General features: G+C 36.0%; 2 protein-coding genes across 2 annotated transcripts; one reads left to right on the top strand and one right to left on the bottom strand.

Moving 5' to 3' along the window:
• Positions 1 to 231: 231 nt before the first annotated feature.
• On the top strand, positions 232 to 4,504 carry LOC149421330 (uncharacterized). Its single transcript, XM_089635478.1, has 6 exons — positions 232 to 487; positions 786 to 975; positions 2,239 to 2,376; positions 2,957 to 3,143; positions 4,097 to 4,203; positions 4,315 to 4,504. The coding sequence occupies exons 1-6, from the start codon at positions 447 to 449 to the stop codon at positions 4,444 to 4,446; spliced, it is 795 nt and encodes a 264-aa protein (XP_089491604.1). The 5' UTR covers positions 232 to 446; the 3' UTR covers positions 4,447 to 4,504.
• Positions 4,505 to 4,688: 184 nt separating this feature from the next.
• On the bottom strand, positions 4,689 to 13,421 carry LOC149421329 (protein YIPF6). Its single transcript, XM_089635479.1, has 6 exons — positions 13,298 to 13,421; positions 12,516 to 12,638; positions 12,271 to 12,349; positions 11,317 to 11,488; positions 8,842 to 8,999; positions 4,689 to 6,294 (listed from the first exon to the last, which is right to left on the bottom strand). Exons 1-6 carry the CDS (start codon positions 13,316 to 13,318, stop codon positions 6,176 to 6,178), a joined length of 672 nt encoding a protein of 223 aa, XP_089491605.1. The 5' UTR covers positions 13,319 to 13,421; the 3' UTR covers positions 4,689 to 6,175.
• Positions 13,422 to 14,578: the final 1,157 nt, after the last annotated feature.

Below are 14,578 nucleotides of genomic sequence, written 5' to 3'. Positions count from 1 at the left end.
AAAGATTTATCAGCAGTTTTATAAACAAAAGTTAAGTTCACACCTAATCATTTAAAATAAACTTCTAGCCCATGGTCAAATATTATTACTATTTTCTCTGGGTCAAGGTTGTTTTGCAAGTAGCAAGTGGGAAATGCGAAAAATACTTCAAATAATAAACAACTTATGAATAATAAATAATTTTGAGACTTTATTATCACTGTAGATTTCTCCGGCCGCCAACATAATAACTTTACTGTTTATTTATTATGTTTATACGGTGGGATTATTCAGGTTTGAAGTATACTCTTTCTTGTTATCGCTGTTCGTAATATAAATGTTATGCCAGTAGAATTCTTGTCAGTATCGCATGGCATCTCGCGCGATCGTGATTTAAAACGCAGTGTTGCTTAGTTCAATAAAATTGTACAATTAATTTACAGCAAATTACCAGAGTACTTACGAAAATGGCGACACAAACTCAAAGAATCAACAAATTTCTAACAGAGTGAGTTTATTTCAAGTGACTGTATTTTAGATTTATTATTATTACATCATTGTATGAATACAAATATCTTTTCATTACAATAAACATATTTGTCATTCACGCAGTATTCGGGAATAAATAACTTTTCAAATTGCGCGCGCATTTCATTGATATTTTTGAAAATGAAATGCGTGATCACGCACGAACTGTGAACGAAGCCAATGAAAATGTCGTGCGGAATTTCGTAATAAAAATGGCACTTTATACGTAGGTATTGACATTTTCAATGATATTATTAATTTTTTTATATTTCTTACAGCAATGTCGGTAGAAGCGAAAAGTTAGCGTTGTTGTTGGATTACGATGGAACCCTCGCTCCGATATCGCCACACCCTGATCTGGCCGTATTGCCCTTGGAGACCAGAGAATTACTGAATAAGATATCCACCTGCAAAGACATTTTTTGTTCATTCATTTCAGGAAGACAAGCGGACAATGTTAAAAAATTGGTAAGATTTTACAAGTTAATGTACCTCTTAAAATTTAATTTCAACTTTTAAAAGTTCAAAAAACGAAATGGTGTGGGAATCAGAATAAACGCCCTGTTTTATGGGAGGCCGAAATGTTCCTTTGATGTCCCTTTGATGCCAACCCTGATGTAATAATTGGACGAAAATAATGCAACGCCGATTTAACTTAAAAAAAGGAAGCTTAGGTGGTTTGAACATTGAGAGTGGATGGACGGAGAAAGGGTGTCAGGAGAATATTTGATTGGCAAGTGAATGGAACAAGAAGTCCTCTTTTCCTTCCTTCTGGGAATCAAGGAGTGGAGTGAATTGAGGCCACCTCCGTGAACTCTTCCCTTGTTGGGCCTTCAGGGAACCATGGGAGGCTGGACTCTTCCGCCGTGGGGCCGTCTGGGAATCTAGGAGTGGAGAGGAGAGATGATGTCCTCTTCCCTCACGGGGCATCCAGGGAACCAAAGAGTGGAGAGGAAAGCTGAGGCAATTTCTGTGAAAATGGGGCCTTCAGGGAACCAGGAGGAGTGAATTTTTCCGTCGTGGGGCTTTCAGGGAACCAAAGAGGAGTGGAGAGGATAGATGAGGTCCTCTTCCCTCGTGGGGCCTTCAGGGAACCAAAGAGGAGTGGAGAGGATAGATGAGGTCCTCTTCCCTCGTGGGGCCTTCAGGGAACCAAAGAGGAGTGGAGAGGATAGATGAGGTCCTCTTCCCTCGTGGGGCCTTCAGGGAACCAAGGGATAGTGGAGAGGAGAGATGAGACCTGGGAAGACACATTGTGGAACAGTGACAACCCTAGTGAACTTTATAAAAGAGACCGGGTGACTTTTAAAGGAATGAGCTAAAATATAAGATAGCACAATGGTCCTATGGCCTAAGTGCTCACTGGAACTACATGTAAACCGGCTCTGCTCTATATAAAAAAAATATAATGTAAGAAGCCCCATGAAGGTAGGGCACAGTCAAGCAGATCAAATACTTGAGTCGGGTCATGTTCAGTCACTCCGTTCAGCATAAGACAATGTATGAGCGTGAATGAAGCATTTTGTACCAAGACAGTTTTGTGTGGCATCCCGCCATCTCTAGTTAATCAGCTCTATGGGAAACTGCACTGTTATATAAGACTTGATATTTTCACAGCCAAAAATAAATCACTACAATGCACTGTTATGTTAAATGTAATGATGATTTTTTTTTCACTGTTTTCAGATAGGTTTACTGACTTGAAAGTTTTAAAACAATTTTACTTTTCAGGTTGGTATTCTAAGTTTCACGTACGCCGGGAGTCACGGATTCGAAATAATATATCCGGATGGTACAAGATATCTGCACACTGTACCTAAAGAAGATCAGGACACAATGAAGAATATGGAGGAAGCACTGAAGCAACGGGTACCATATTATCATTTATTTTCCAAATATTGTGATTGTACATTATTAATATTACATTAAATTGACCAACTACAATATTAATAATAATGGATGAAGTAGATATTTGACACTGATATTATTTTTAATAATCGAGGAGTCAAATAATACTTAGAAATAATTTTTATTTACCACAGGTAAGCAAATAAGTACATTTGATTTAATTAATCAATGACCAAACAAAATACCTAAAAGGTACTGTTATATACTGTTTATTCTCTATTCAATGGAATTAACCCAAATTTGATCGATTCCAATAGCCTCTTCCTTATTGTGAATAATTTTTGAAATAATAATTTCCATATTTAAAATTTTCAGTCATGGATGAAAAAAATAATATCCTGGTCATAGGACAAATTGGTTTTACTAGATTTGTGAATGATCAAAGTTTAGAAGAACTAAAAAAGGAATAACCTCAACAATTCTTAAAAGATTCTTGTTAGAAGTTGATCCTGTGAAAATTAAGGCAACCTTGAAAGGGTTGGGAACGCTTGACTGCTGAATATGGTCGTCAATGAATGGTTAATTATATATAATATTTTAGGTTAGTAGAGATGGTGCCTGGGTAGAAAATAAAGGGAAGGTTATAACGTTTCACTTCCGCGAAACTCCGGAAGAGTTGAGACCGGCTCTCATAAAGGAGGCGGAAGAAATCATCAGAAACCACGGCTTGCAGCCAACAGATGCTCTTTGTGCCATCGAAGTTCAGCCCAAAGTCAGTTGGAACAAGGGTAAGTGTGATCGAGAAATCAGCTTTAGAAATAGTAAGAGAGGAACAACAAATTTTAACATAAAATTTGCATAATTTTCACAGCTGCTAGCTCAGCTTAAAAGAAGTGTATAGTTTTGGTGGAAAACTTCGAGCCTCTCTATCGTGGTGCAGAAAATTTTTTGTAATTTTGGTTGATCAAATTTCTCTCTAAAATAATTTTTGATTTTGGTGGCTCTCACCCATAAATGAACCACTCACTAGATCAATATCTTCGGGTTTTTAGTACTGAGCCCATGGGTCCTAATGTTTGCCATAGATAAAAGTCTGTAACTGAAAAATATACGTCACTACTACACATACTCACCATCGACTAGGATAGAAACTATAAAAAAGGCATAACCATAGACAATATAATTCTCATTCGGAGCCAACCCATTGGCTAGCCTAAAATCGGCCAGTGACAGCGGCCTATAAACATGCATGAAGTTCGTGACAGCGGCCTATAAACATGCATGAAGTTCGTATTGGTTTGTGGAAAATATACGTCACAAGTCACCCATAGAGATTACCGTGTCTTTTTTTCTGACCCACTTTTTTCTCGGAGTTATACCCCCCTGCTCTCACCTATTGGAAGATGGCAATTCTCTTTAGATTGTAATCCCATCTCAAATGGGAAACCATTGTTTATCTTTTCCAACCAAAATGCCATTCGATCATGTTGGAATTATAGTAATTTTCTGATAGCTGTGCTATGAGGCAGTGATAAGTAATTCCAAATTGACTACTTTTATTAAATCTCACCACATAAAGAAAGGGCCAATTATTGAAATGTCTCCCAACCCCGGGAAGGTAAACTCTTGGCACTGCAATACCTTCCTGAGAATTTTGTTAGTGCCCCCCGATCTTTCTAAATCAAAGACAAAAGTAGAAAACGAAGAAACTCAACCTCATGTTTATTTTTTCAATCGCCAGGTTACGCCGGGGAATTCTTATTGAAAAACAAGTTCGGTGAAGACTGGAATACCAAAGTAAAGGCTATTTTTATTGGTGACGATATTTCTGACGAAAAATTAATGGAAGTAAGACAGAATTTTATAAATTACATTAATACCTATTGTGCCTTAACAAAGGCATTAATTTATTTATCTAACAGAACACGGCATAATATAAATTATTGATTTTATTTACAGCTCTGCAAGGGGCGCGTTCTCACATTCCGAGTATCTCCCTTGAAGAATGTTAAAACTGCTTCAGATTTCCAGCTGATGTCTTTACCAGAAGTGGTCACTGTTCTTCGATGGATCGAAAGCCAATATTGTTAGGTAGTTCAATAATTTATTGCTTGGTGCTCTAATAATAAAATTTAAAAACATAAATAACATATTGTGTATAATTACATCACCCCTCAGAAAAAAATTCATGAATTTTACCTACAATACGATTTAACTGACATAATAAAAACATATGAAAAAACAGATGTTGTAAATAAAAAAAGAAAACTTTTTAATTAATCTACTGTAAAATGTGTGCACTGTGGAAGATCTACCAGTTATGGGACATAGAATTTTTTTCTAGTTAAATTAGATTTATTATTATATTTAAATACATGTTCAATGCATTTTAGCACTACGATCGAAGTGAACATTTCTTAACAATACTAAATTGATGCGGAAAAATAATTTTGAGTTACACTACTTATCATTGCATTTTTTAAGTTCCAAGGATTCAGTCGGAGTAAAGGAATGAAGGGTGAATTATTGTGCTGACAAATAAAATAAAATAGTGAACAATTAAAGTAAAAAATAAAGCATTGAAAATGGAATGGAAAAAATCAATAAATGCACATATAATTTCTTATAAGGAATGATATAAAATATGAATAACATTAGCTAAAGTGTAAACCCATTGACACAATCATTCCAGGAGTTTAGGGCACTAAAAAAATAATAGTTCTTAAAATAGCCTAAAAAGACAGATAATTATTGTGCAGTGGGCTTTAATGAAGAAAAACCCACGGGAAATTACATTCTCAGCAAACAAGAGAGTAATGGCACATGTACAAAATTATAAACAGGACGAATTACTCATTGTCCATACATTACAGGTTTAGAAATTTATACCACCAAACAACGGATCCAATTGCAGAGTATCAAGAACTTGTATTTTACTTAGTGTTAATAAAACCATTATTTAGTACAGGAAATATCTTCTTATACAAAATGTGGCAGAATTTGGGCAAAGAAAACAAACAAAAAAACCTTCTCACGAACCAGCAAACATAAATAATAATAATCAACACAGTGAATTATTTTATCAGTTAATATTTACATATTTGAGAACATGTTTAACACATTTATAATTATACCGTAAATGGAGATGTCAACACGTCTTATGCAACTACAAGCCATGATTTTAATATCTTGGATTATGTTCAACGTAGAAATATAATCCAAAAGTACTTTGCATGATATATTTATTACAGAGAGTACACACAAACTTACTACACACGAGAGCAATTAGTTGTTTGAACTTGCCTCATTCACATATTGTCGGCTTGCGGTGAAAAGTCACCGATTTAATATTGTGCTGCGTATACATTTGCGAACCGAAACGCGAGCCAAGCCTCAAATTATCGAAAAGGAACGAAGCAACCGAAAACGAGAGCCGAGCCTCGTATTATAGGAAAGGAACGAAGCAACCTCAAGCAGCATTTTGCGCCGTTTTCCGTAGCTTTGTTCCTTTCCCATAATTCGAGGTTCGGCTCGCGTTACGGTTCGCAAATGTCCACGCAGCTTTATGTAGATTGTATCGTTGCAAAGTCATCAATTTCTTCAACCTTTACACAATAACCTCTTAGTTAAGGTTAAAATGTATTTACTATGTTGAAAAAGAATTAAAAATAATACTTAAGAAAATTTGGTTAGAATGCCAATACGGTTTTATTGACGGTGACTTTTAGTAGCAAGCCAACAATATAGCAAACTCTAAAATTAACAGTTTCGTCACAGAAATTTTTTACACGTATATTTAAAGTCTCTTAGATAAAAATAACTACGCTGTAGTGTGCGATATCACGAGCCAGGAGATGATGAAGTAGAAGAGGAAGATGGGGTACATGGCGAGCGCTTTCCTGCCCAGAGGCTGGCTGTCGCCCAGGAAAGCGGTGGATGCTGAAATTACATAAACAGACAACATGTTTAATCCTAACATAACCGTAACATCTCTAGCTAAAAGACATATTATAAATAAAACCAGTTTTAGTTGACCACCACCTAGAGAAAGTTCGTGCCTGGGGTAAGGCTGACCTGGTCAGTTTCAATGTCACAAAAACCCAAGCGTGTCTGATTTCGACAAATAGGGAGATCAATGACCGTCTGGTCAATTTGATGGATGCACCCTCCCCAATAGACTCAATTGAAATGTTTGGAGTAAGTATATCAGACCGGCTCAAGTATCGGGCTCTATAGAAGCCTGAGTAAATCTGGCGCACAACAAACTGGGCGCCTTGCAATATAGCAGACTCCTCAATAGTAACCAGCTGCTAACCCTATACAAATCTCAAGTACGCCCAACAATTGAATTTGGGAGCCACCTCTGGGCTGGAGCCTCACAATACTTGATTGATAGTCCATTGTTAACAGATCGATTGCCATCTCTAACGCACAGACGCAATGTGGACATACTGAGTCTGTTATATAGGTATTTTAATCGAGCCTGATAAAAGGAGCTAGCAGCATTGATCCCCGGTGCACCGGTGCATGTGCGTGAAACTAAACATACACGAGCGGAACACCCGTTCACAGGTGAAGTTGGCTTCATGAGAACGGACCGCTTCTTCGACTCGTTTTTGTGTAAGACGGTTCGTTTGTGGAACAAGTTACCATCATCTGTTTTTCCTCCTTCATATAATCTGGGACTCCTCAAGATCCGAATTAATAAATCCCTTCCTGTCGACATATCTCCCCTGCCTTTACAATGTACAGACAGGGGCGCTCTTGTGAGGTGTAGCATACATTTAAAAAAAATATAATGTCAATAGATATTATGTCAGTGAATGTTTTAACATTCTAAATATTTATTTGTCTATGGTTTTGACAAGCTTGAATAGCTATAAAATGTAATGCAGCTAACATAACTTCGAAAACGCCATGCGTACTGTCATTCATTTAAAATCAATTATAACATGTGTTCATTTATGTTAAAAAATAATCAAAATAATTCAAAATAACACCGCTCTTCCCAAATGATAAAACGATTTTCACCAAAAAGTGATGCGAATTTAGCAAATTTCACCAAAAAATAAAGCAAAATTTTCAGGTTCCTAGTTATTTATGATTAGTGGCCAGAAACCGTTCTTCCCCGCCCCTTACTTCGTTCAACCTCACAACGCTTTAACTGTCAGGTGGCAAAGTAATACGCTTTTGGGTCAAAATGGAGTAATTGAAGGCCAAGATTATTGGAAAATTCTGATGTCGGCACTTTTATCAAACGTGTTCAGAAGATACAAGGAGTCCAGGGTAAAGTGCACTAGCTTTGGGAGGTGATTCTACATAATAGTACAAGTAAAAAATGAATAAATTTTTGTCGAAATTTCAACTTTTAGACATACTTTTCAGGTAAAATTGGTCTGCGGTGTGCGACCGGCATTATTATTTTGCATTGTTGCCAAATCTTGAATGCAACCTATTTGTAGTATTTGTCGTGCGTTGTGTCAATAACTTTTATTTTATTCGCAAAGTAGATCTGATAATTCAATGTACCTAGCAGTGTCTACCTTTAAAAAATTTGACTGTCAAAATCAAAACTAGTAGTAGTGCGTATTTATTAAGACTTACTAAAAAGCACATCTTTATTCAGTGCATGTTTTCTCCAAAGACTGTATTTATTTAGTTGTAGACTTACCTAACTGTTAAAATTGTGTGTTATTTTATAATTTAATTACTGTGATAATGCCTGGCTTTACCCACAGACGGGCAGACGGGCTACATGACGGAAGGTGGACATTTTGAAAATTTGTTAAATTAGTCAAATGACATTAGTTAAGTGATTAATAGTTATAAATAATTTTATCGTTAAAAGTGTACTACATTTGTTACTTTAGTGCAGTTCACTTTTTGAACACGGTTCAAACATACAATTTTGCAAACGTATTATGTTTTTTTTAATATAAAGTCAAGCATTCCCGGGTTACGAATAACCTGACAATATTTGAAAATCTCCTACTGCCACCACAGTAAGCGGAAAATGCTTGCTTGTATTGTGATGGAGGACTTAGCCAGTCAAGGAATTAAACACACTACGCCTGGGTGGGAACCATACGCGATGCCAACTCAGCCACTGACCGGTCGAAAAAATAACTTATTGTTTACATGCCGTTTCCATGGATACAGACCAATCTCAAATATGCAACGTTGCCACACTCACTCTCAGCAAGCTCACAGCGAATTTGTCGGGTAAGTTTGTACCTCACACTAAGGATTTTTTAGTAGGTATGTCTTTTTGTATGGAAAAAAGTTGAATTTTGGAAAAAGTCATTAATATTTTTTACTCCCACTGTCGTGTAGAATAACCACTCGAAGTTAGTGTACTTTACCTCCGGACACCCTGGATAATATCAAAAGACATCTTGTATGATCTAGGCTGAATAACTTTCAATCTTTCATTTCTGTACAATACATAATACTTGTGACTGTATTGATGAGCGAAACAATATTTACCAAAAGTGGCCCAGCAGAACCCTATAACTGTGATAACGAGCCGCAGGAAAAACAAGAATGTGGTTTGAGTTCCCAGCAAGATAATGCGGCAAACCAGAAGTGCTACGGCTGTTGGTAGCAAACAATATCCCAGTACACACACCGACTGGAAGAACGATCTGCAAAACAAAACCAATCACATTATATTACATATTTATTTTGACAGAAAGTAAAGTATGAGGTGTATAGAAATAAATGGACGAACCAGAACACAGTTTTTTTATTCTTTCTTTCTTCTCTCCTTTTTAAAATAATAGTTTATTATATTTTTTCTTGCAATTAAATATAAATGTATATATTTATTGTTTTTGTGTTTAATTTGTAGAACTCCATTTAATTTTTTTTATAAATTTAATTTAGATTAAATTTGATAATATCATTATTAAGTTCTGCAAGTGTTTTAGTTTTTTATTATTGTGACAGCTGTTTCGGCTTACAAGGCCATTTTCAAACTGTCATTTTCAAACAGTTTGAAAATGGCCTTGTAAGCCGAAACAGCTGTCACAATAATAAAAAACTAAAACACTTGCAGAACTTAATAATAATATTATCAAATTTAATCTAAATTAAATTTATAAAAAAATAATAATAAATGTATATCATGGTCACCCTACATTTGTACTACATTATAAATTGGCTGGAATTAGATTAATAGGTACCTACCATGTAGGTACCCAATTCATAGAAACGTTCATGTAACAATATTGTTCTCTTTGTGCTATTTTTATTATTTTGTAAAATTATTAACCTCACAGGCTTGTTCTATTGAGGTTAAAAATTCTGACATAAAAAAAGATACAATGTAAAGAAACAATAAACAAAAATAAATAAACAGAAATGGAATTTTCAAAGATACAAATAATGGCATACAATTATAATGAATCCATAACAAACATGTTGTATTCAAACTCAAACCAGCAGTGTAAAAAAAGTATTGTGACAAAAATTAAAGCGTCACATAATATAAAACATTTTATCTAAGAAAATATATAGTGCAAAGTAATAAAATTTGCACAAAATTGGAGCTACCTACTGTCAAATACTATACCATAAATAGGTTAAGGTAGAAATGTTTTATGTTGTTTACTAGCAATAAACTTTGTTTATAGCACATCATAATGTACGGAGCGTCAGTGAAATGATTCTTAAAAAAAATAAATAATAATAATATAAATCAACTTGCTTAATAATTAAAAGTAGGTTCCAGTATAGCAGCTGCCTTAAGTGGAAATGTAACGCTAGTCTCAAAACATGGCTCAAGCTCAAATACATTGAGAAAGTATAGGTCTCATGTGAGACTAGCTTAAATGTCAATGGGTTGTGGAATATTTTTGTGAATCCTTTAGTCAATATTTGAGGATCATCATTTTAATTGCAGTAATAGAATCAACATCAACTCGATAGAATGCACAGTAATAAGGAAGTTGAGTCCATTTTTTTTATTTTTTTTTATCAATGTTCGCATTCAAACTTAAATACTGGTATTTTTTTTTTTTTTTTAAAGTTTGTTTTCATAATTAAATTAATTCTCAAAGTTTAAATTTTATTAAGCCCGCCAAAACGAGCGGAATCCGAGCGGTAAGAGGCGGGGTGTGGTGTGACGTCATTAGAACTGTGAAAACCACGACGCTCAAGCATTTTGTATGGAAAAAATTTTAATTCTTCAACAAGGAATTCCAGTAATTTTTTTACCAATGTTAACCGTCTATTAGAATTGATGTTATTAAAAAAAAAAGAAAATTGATTAAGATTTCATAGTTAAATTAATATTTTAAGTTAGAATATTTGCTTTTCCCGCCCGGTACGGTACTGTACGGTATTGCCGTGGCTACTTGTTGACGTTCCACGCGCTAATTCAGGACCACCGCGCAGAAAAGTAAAGACCAAAAGTAAAATAACGGTTTACAGCCCAGTTCACTGTGAGACCTTTCTGGGCGGCCGGCGGCCTGAAGTGTATCACATGCTATGTGACATGTATAATAATAAAAACTTCTAAGTTATGCAATAAACAACATATTATTATAAAGCACTATACGAATATGTATCTTTAGAAATCCATTTCATATAATAATAACAACAAATACGTACATATATTTGACAAACCCAAATAAACCTTTGGCTTATACACCTCTCTCATCTAAACCGACCATCTCTCATGTAATAGAAAGAGATGCACCATAGGTGATCCGTTGAACGTACAAGTCACGACACATGTGACGTCAGAATTCTTTCGACCAATCGTGGAGCGTCTACAGTCTATTGCTATTGAATGCTTTTTCAAGAACGTTTAAATAATTCTAAGAATAATAATATAGAAATATATTTATATTTTTAGAATCGATATTTTTTTATCTACATGAACATATTTTTTATAAGTCAAAATATTTTTCACTCAACTTCCTTATTGTCATAGGAAATCATCGAAAGTAAACTTACATGTTTCCACCGAGTAATTTGGAATTGAGTGTCACAATCATAGAGCCGATCCACACAATGACAAATACTTCGGCAAACTCGGGACCTCCGTCATTCGAATTGGCTTGGTCTGCGGTGCCCTGCAGCACAGTGGCCATCAGCGTGCACAGGAGGAGGGGGCCCCACAGATCCCCTGGATAAAAACACAAAGTAGATTAGTAAAATAGAATAACAGAGAAAGGTATTATCGATTTCTTACTTTCATTTATCATTCACTTTAAGAAGGTCTTTTAGTTTTACAACCTTTTTAACCAGTATACGTTATCTAGAGGTTAGAGTCAATTCCTACGGTAGCGTTGTTGGCATGTCCAGGGAGAAATCCCTAGACCTAGAGAGAAATTGACAGCTCTAAGTACAGAGAGTTTTTGACAATTGATTATCGAAGAAAAATTGTCTTCGTACCTTTTTTACAAAATTCTGAGCAATGATTATCAAAAATTCTCAGAAATCTGGAAAAACACGCGATTTCAGTAGTTGAGTTCATCTTTATGAGGTTCGTTTAGCATCTTCTTCTCTTGCCAAGTCGAAAATCTTATCATTTTCAACAAAAAAAACTATTTAAAATCCAGGGAGTTTTTCGCTTTTTTGAGCACTTCTAGGGATTTTTGAGGACTGTGCTAGGGAGTTTATATTTTTTAACATGGCAACGCCGTGTAGCAGTACAAAAACATAACGTACTTGCACAAAATATTTTTAAGGTGTGTTTTTGATGTTGTGATGATAATTGTTAACTTTACAAAAAGTGATGCACAGTTATTGTACAGGATAAATAAATAAACTCTAAATATTATTAGCCTTTAGGGTCCGCATGCTCCTAGTAAACTTGTTTTATACATTGGAAACAATCATCTCCACAGGAGGTGGAGTGAATAACATTGCTCATGATTTATATATACAAAATAATATTATACTTGCATTCTTTTAAGAGGCTGGCTTTTTCCTTTGGGTATAAAACATGTAAGAATTTAATTCCCACTGCTCGCAAATCTCTCACCTGAAAGCATAAAACACATTCACTTAACCGTACAAATTTTGTTTCACAAGAATGTTAAATTTGTTGGATAAATTAATCGAGATTTGACAAACTCCTACATACCAGTAGTTGAAGTCATGCAAATGGATCTGGAATTTCATAATATTCATATTTTATGATAGCTTACCACAGTGTCCCTTATTGGTTCATCGAGAGTGTTGAATTCTAATTTGCCATCGGGCCCCATGACCTTCTGGGAACCCGGGACCACCATTTCTCCCTCCACTGAACCCGAGAAGGACTCAAACATCTGCAAAGGTCACATATTTTTATAACTCGTAGTTCTAAGAACAGTAAACCACGCGTAATACTGATTAAATAATCAGTCAATTGAAATCAATTTGACAGCTCGTAATGCTCATGGGAACTTTAGCGGGATAAAAGGTAATATTCATCTTGACTCGGACACGGAACAGGAAAAAAAATTTTCAGAAAGATGAAGTGCAAAACGGTTGATTTAAAACAGGATTTCGCTGCGCTCAGTCAATAACTACTAAATGTTACAAAACAATTTAAATGATTTACAATTTGGAATCAACATTCTAATTAAAATTGTCTAGTTGTAAAGATTAAAGTGTGGCACACCTATGATCAATGTACATAATGACTAAAATCTTACAAAGTATCTATCTACCTGTGAGATTTGTTGATGTACAAAATGACAACTGCACGGTGCTGAACTGATGTAAGCCTCACTTACTATTTTACTAGTTCCAATAATATTCTAAGCGAATATCCGAAACTTGTGCATGTACACGTTTGCATTGTTTGATTACATTCGGGCTATGATCAACAATCGTTACGCAGTGACAGCTTAAATATTTATCCACTACATACAATACATTTACTAAGATGATGGATTAAATCGTTAGTTTAATGTGTAAAGAAAATATATATGTATCGACTTACGTCTAATTTCGCTTCCTTCATGTTTTGAATTACTATTTAATGCTAAAAATGTACGTTGTACGTGGGAGTTCGATAAATGTATTGAAACGTCAGATTGACAGTCGTGTCTTGTCTATGGTCATTTTCACTTCGAAGCGTAAATCAACTCTTCGAAGATACCAACATAAATATTATGTTAAATATACTTCGTGCTATTCAAACTGCCATCAAAGCATCTACGCGCATCGACCTAAAAAGCCCTAGACAAAGCATAGTGCGTTTTTAAATCGATGGCATTGAAGCCAAATCTAGATTTGTATGCTAATTGTGTTATTACTATACTCAAGAGAGTTTTAATATTAATACTATTCATGTAAAAGAAAAGGAGGAACGAGTAAAAAAAAAGAAGTTACTTAGTTACAAACACCATTAAAAATTTATTTTTTTAAAAATACATAAAATTAAGGGTTAATCCTAATCTAGGCTTAATAATAGTCTAAAATTATAATTCTTATCTGGAACCGCGGATCTCCACGTTCGCACTTATAACCGATAACACAAGCGGCAACTTGGGTTGGATCCAAAGGGCGGAATTAGTTCAGCCTGGGCCAAGGCTCCGAAGGGCGGAGTCGGCAGGCAGCGACTCCTGAGAGGGGAGCTTCCTGGGCGGAAGAGCCTCGGCGACCGCTCCAAGGGGGAGGGGGCAGGGGTTTTCTCGGCGGAGTCGAGACGGTAACTCCTGAGAGGGCAGCTTCCTGTCGGAAGAGCCTCGGCGACCGCTCCAAGGGGGAGGGCAGGAAGTTTCTCGGCGGAGGCGAGACGGTAACTCCTGAGAGGGCAGCTTCCTGGTCGGAAGAGCCTCGGCGCCCGCTCCAAGGGGGAGGGCAGGATATTTCTTGGCAGAGGCGAGATGGTAACTGCCGAGAGGGCAGCTTCCTGGGCGGAAGCGCCTTGGCGACCGCTCCAGGAGGGGGCGAGATGATCACTCTCGAGTGCCAAAAAATCAACTGTTGGTTGCGGAATCTGCCTTCAGCTGCGCGATCTGGCGACCGTAGCACGCCTGTGGTGGGGTGCTGGAACTAAAGTGGTTCCGATTTTCACCACTTCAGTACCTTGTCTGAGTCCGTGGCGCTGGCATCGCCATTCTCACCGCTAGAGTTATTATTATTTTAAAATATGTTTAAATTAAATTTGTACAAAAGACCTTCAAACAATTGCAATATATAGTTTAGCCTTGGGCGAAGGTTTTTATTGCCGGGTCGCTTGCTTAACGTTTCCCATTTCAGATTTACGACTTTATGA

This window comes from Hesperophylax consimilis, chromosome 9 (genome assembly GCF_061612785.1).
Source record: "Hesperophylax consimilis isolate HC1 chromosome 9, BYU_Hcon_1.0, whole genome shotgun sequence".
Lineage (NCBI taxonomy): Eukaryota > Metazoa > Arthropoda > Insecta > Trichoptera > Limnephilidae > Hesperophylax > Hesperophylax consimilis.
The sequence above is the reverse complement of the archived record's forward strand: the minus strand, read 5'-3'. Positions and strand labels throughout refer to the sequence as shown.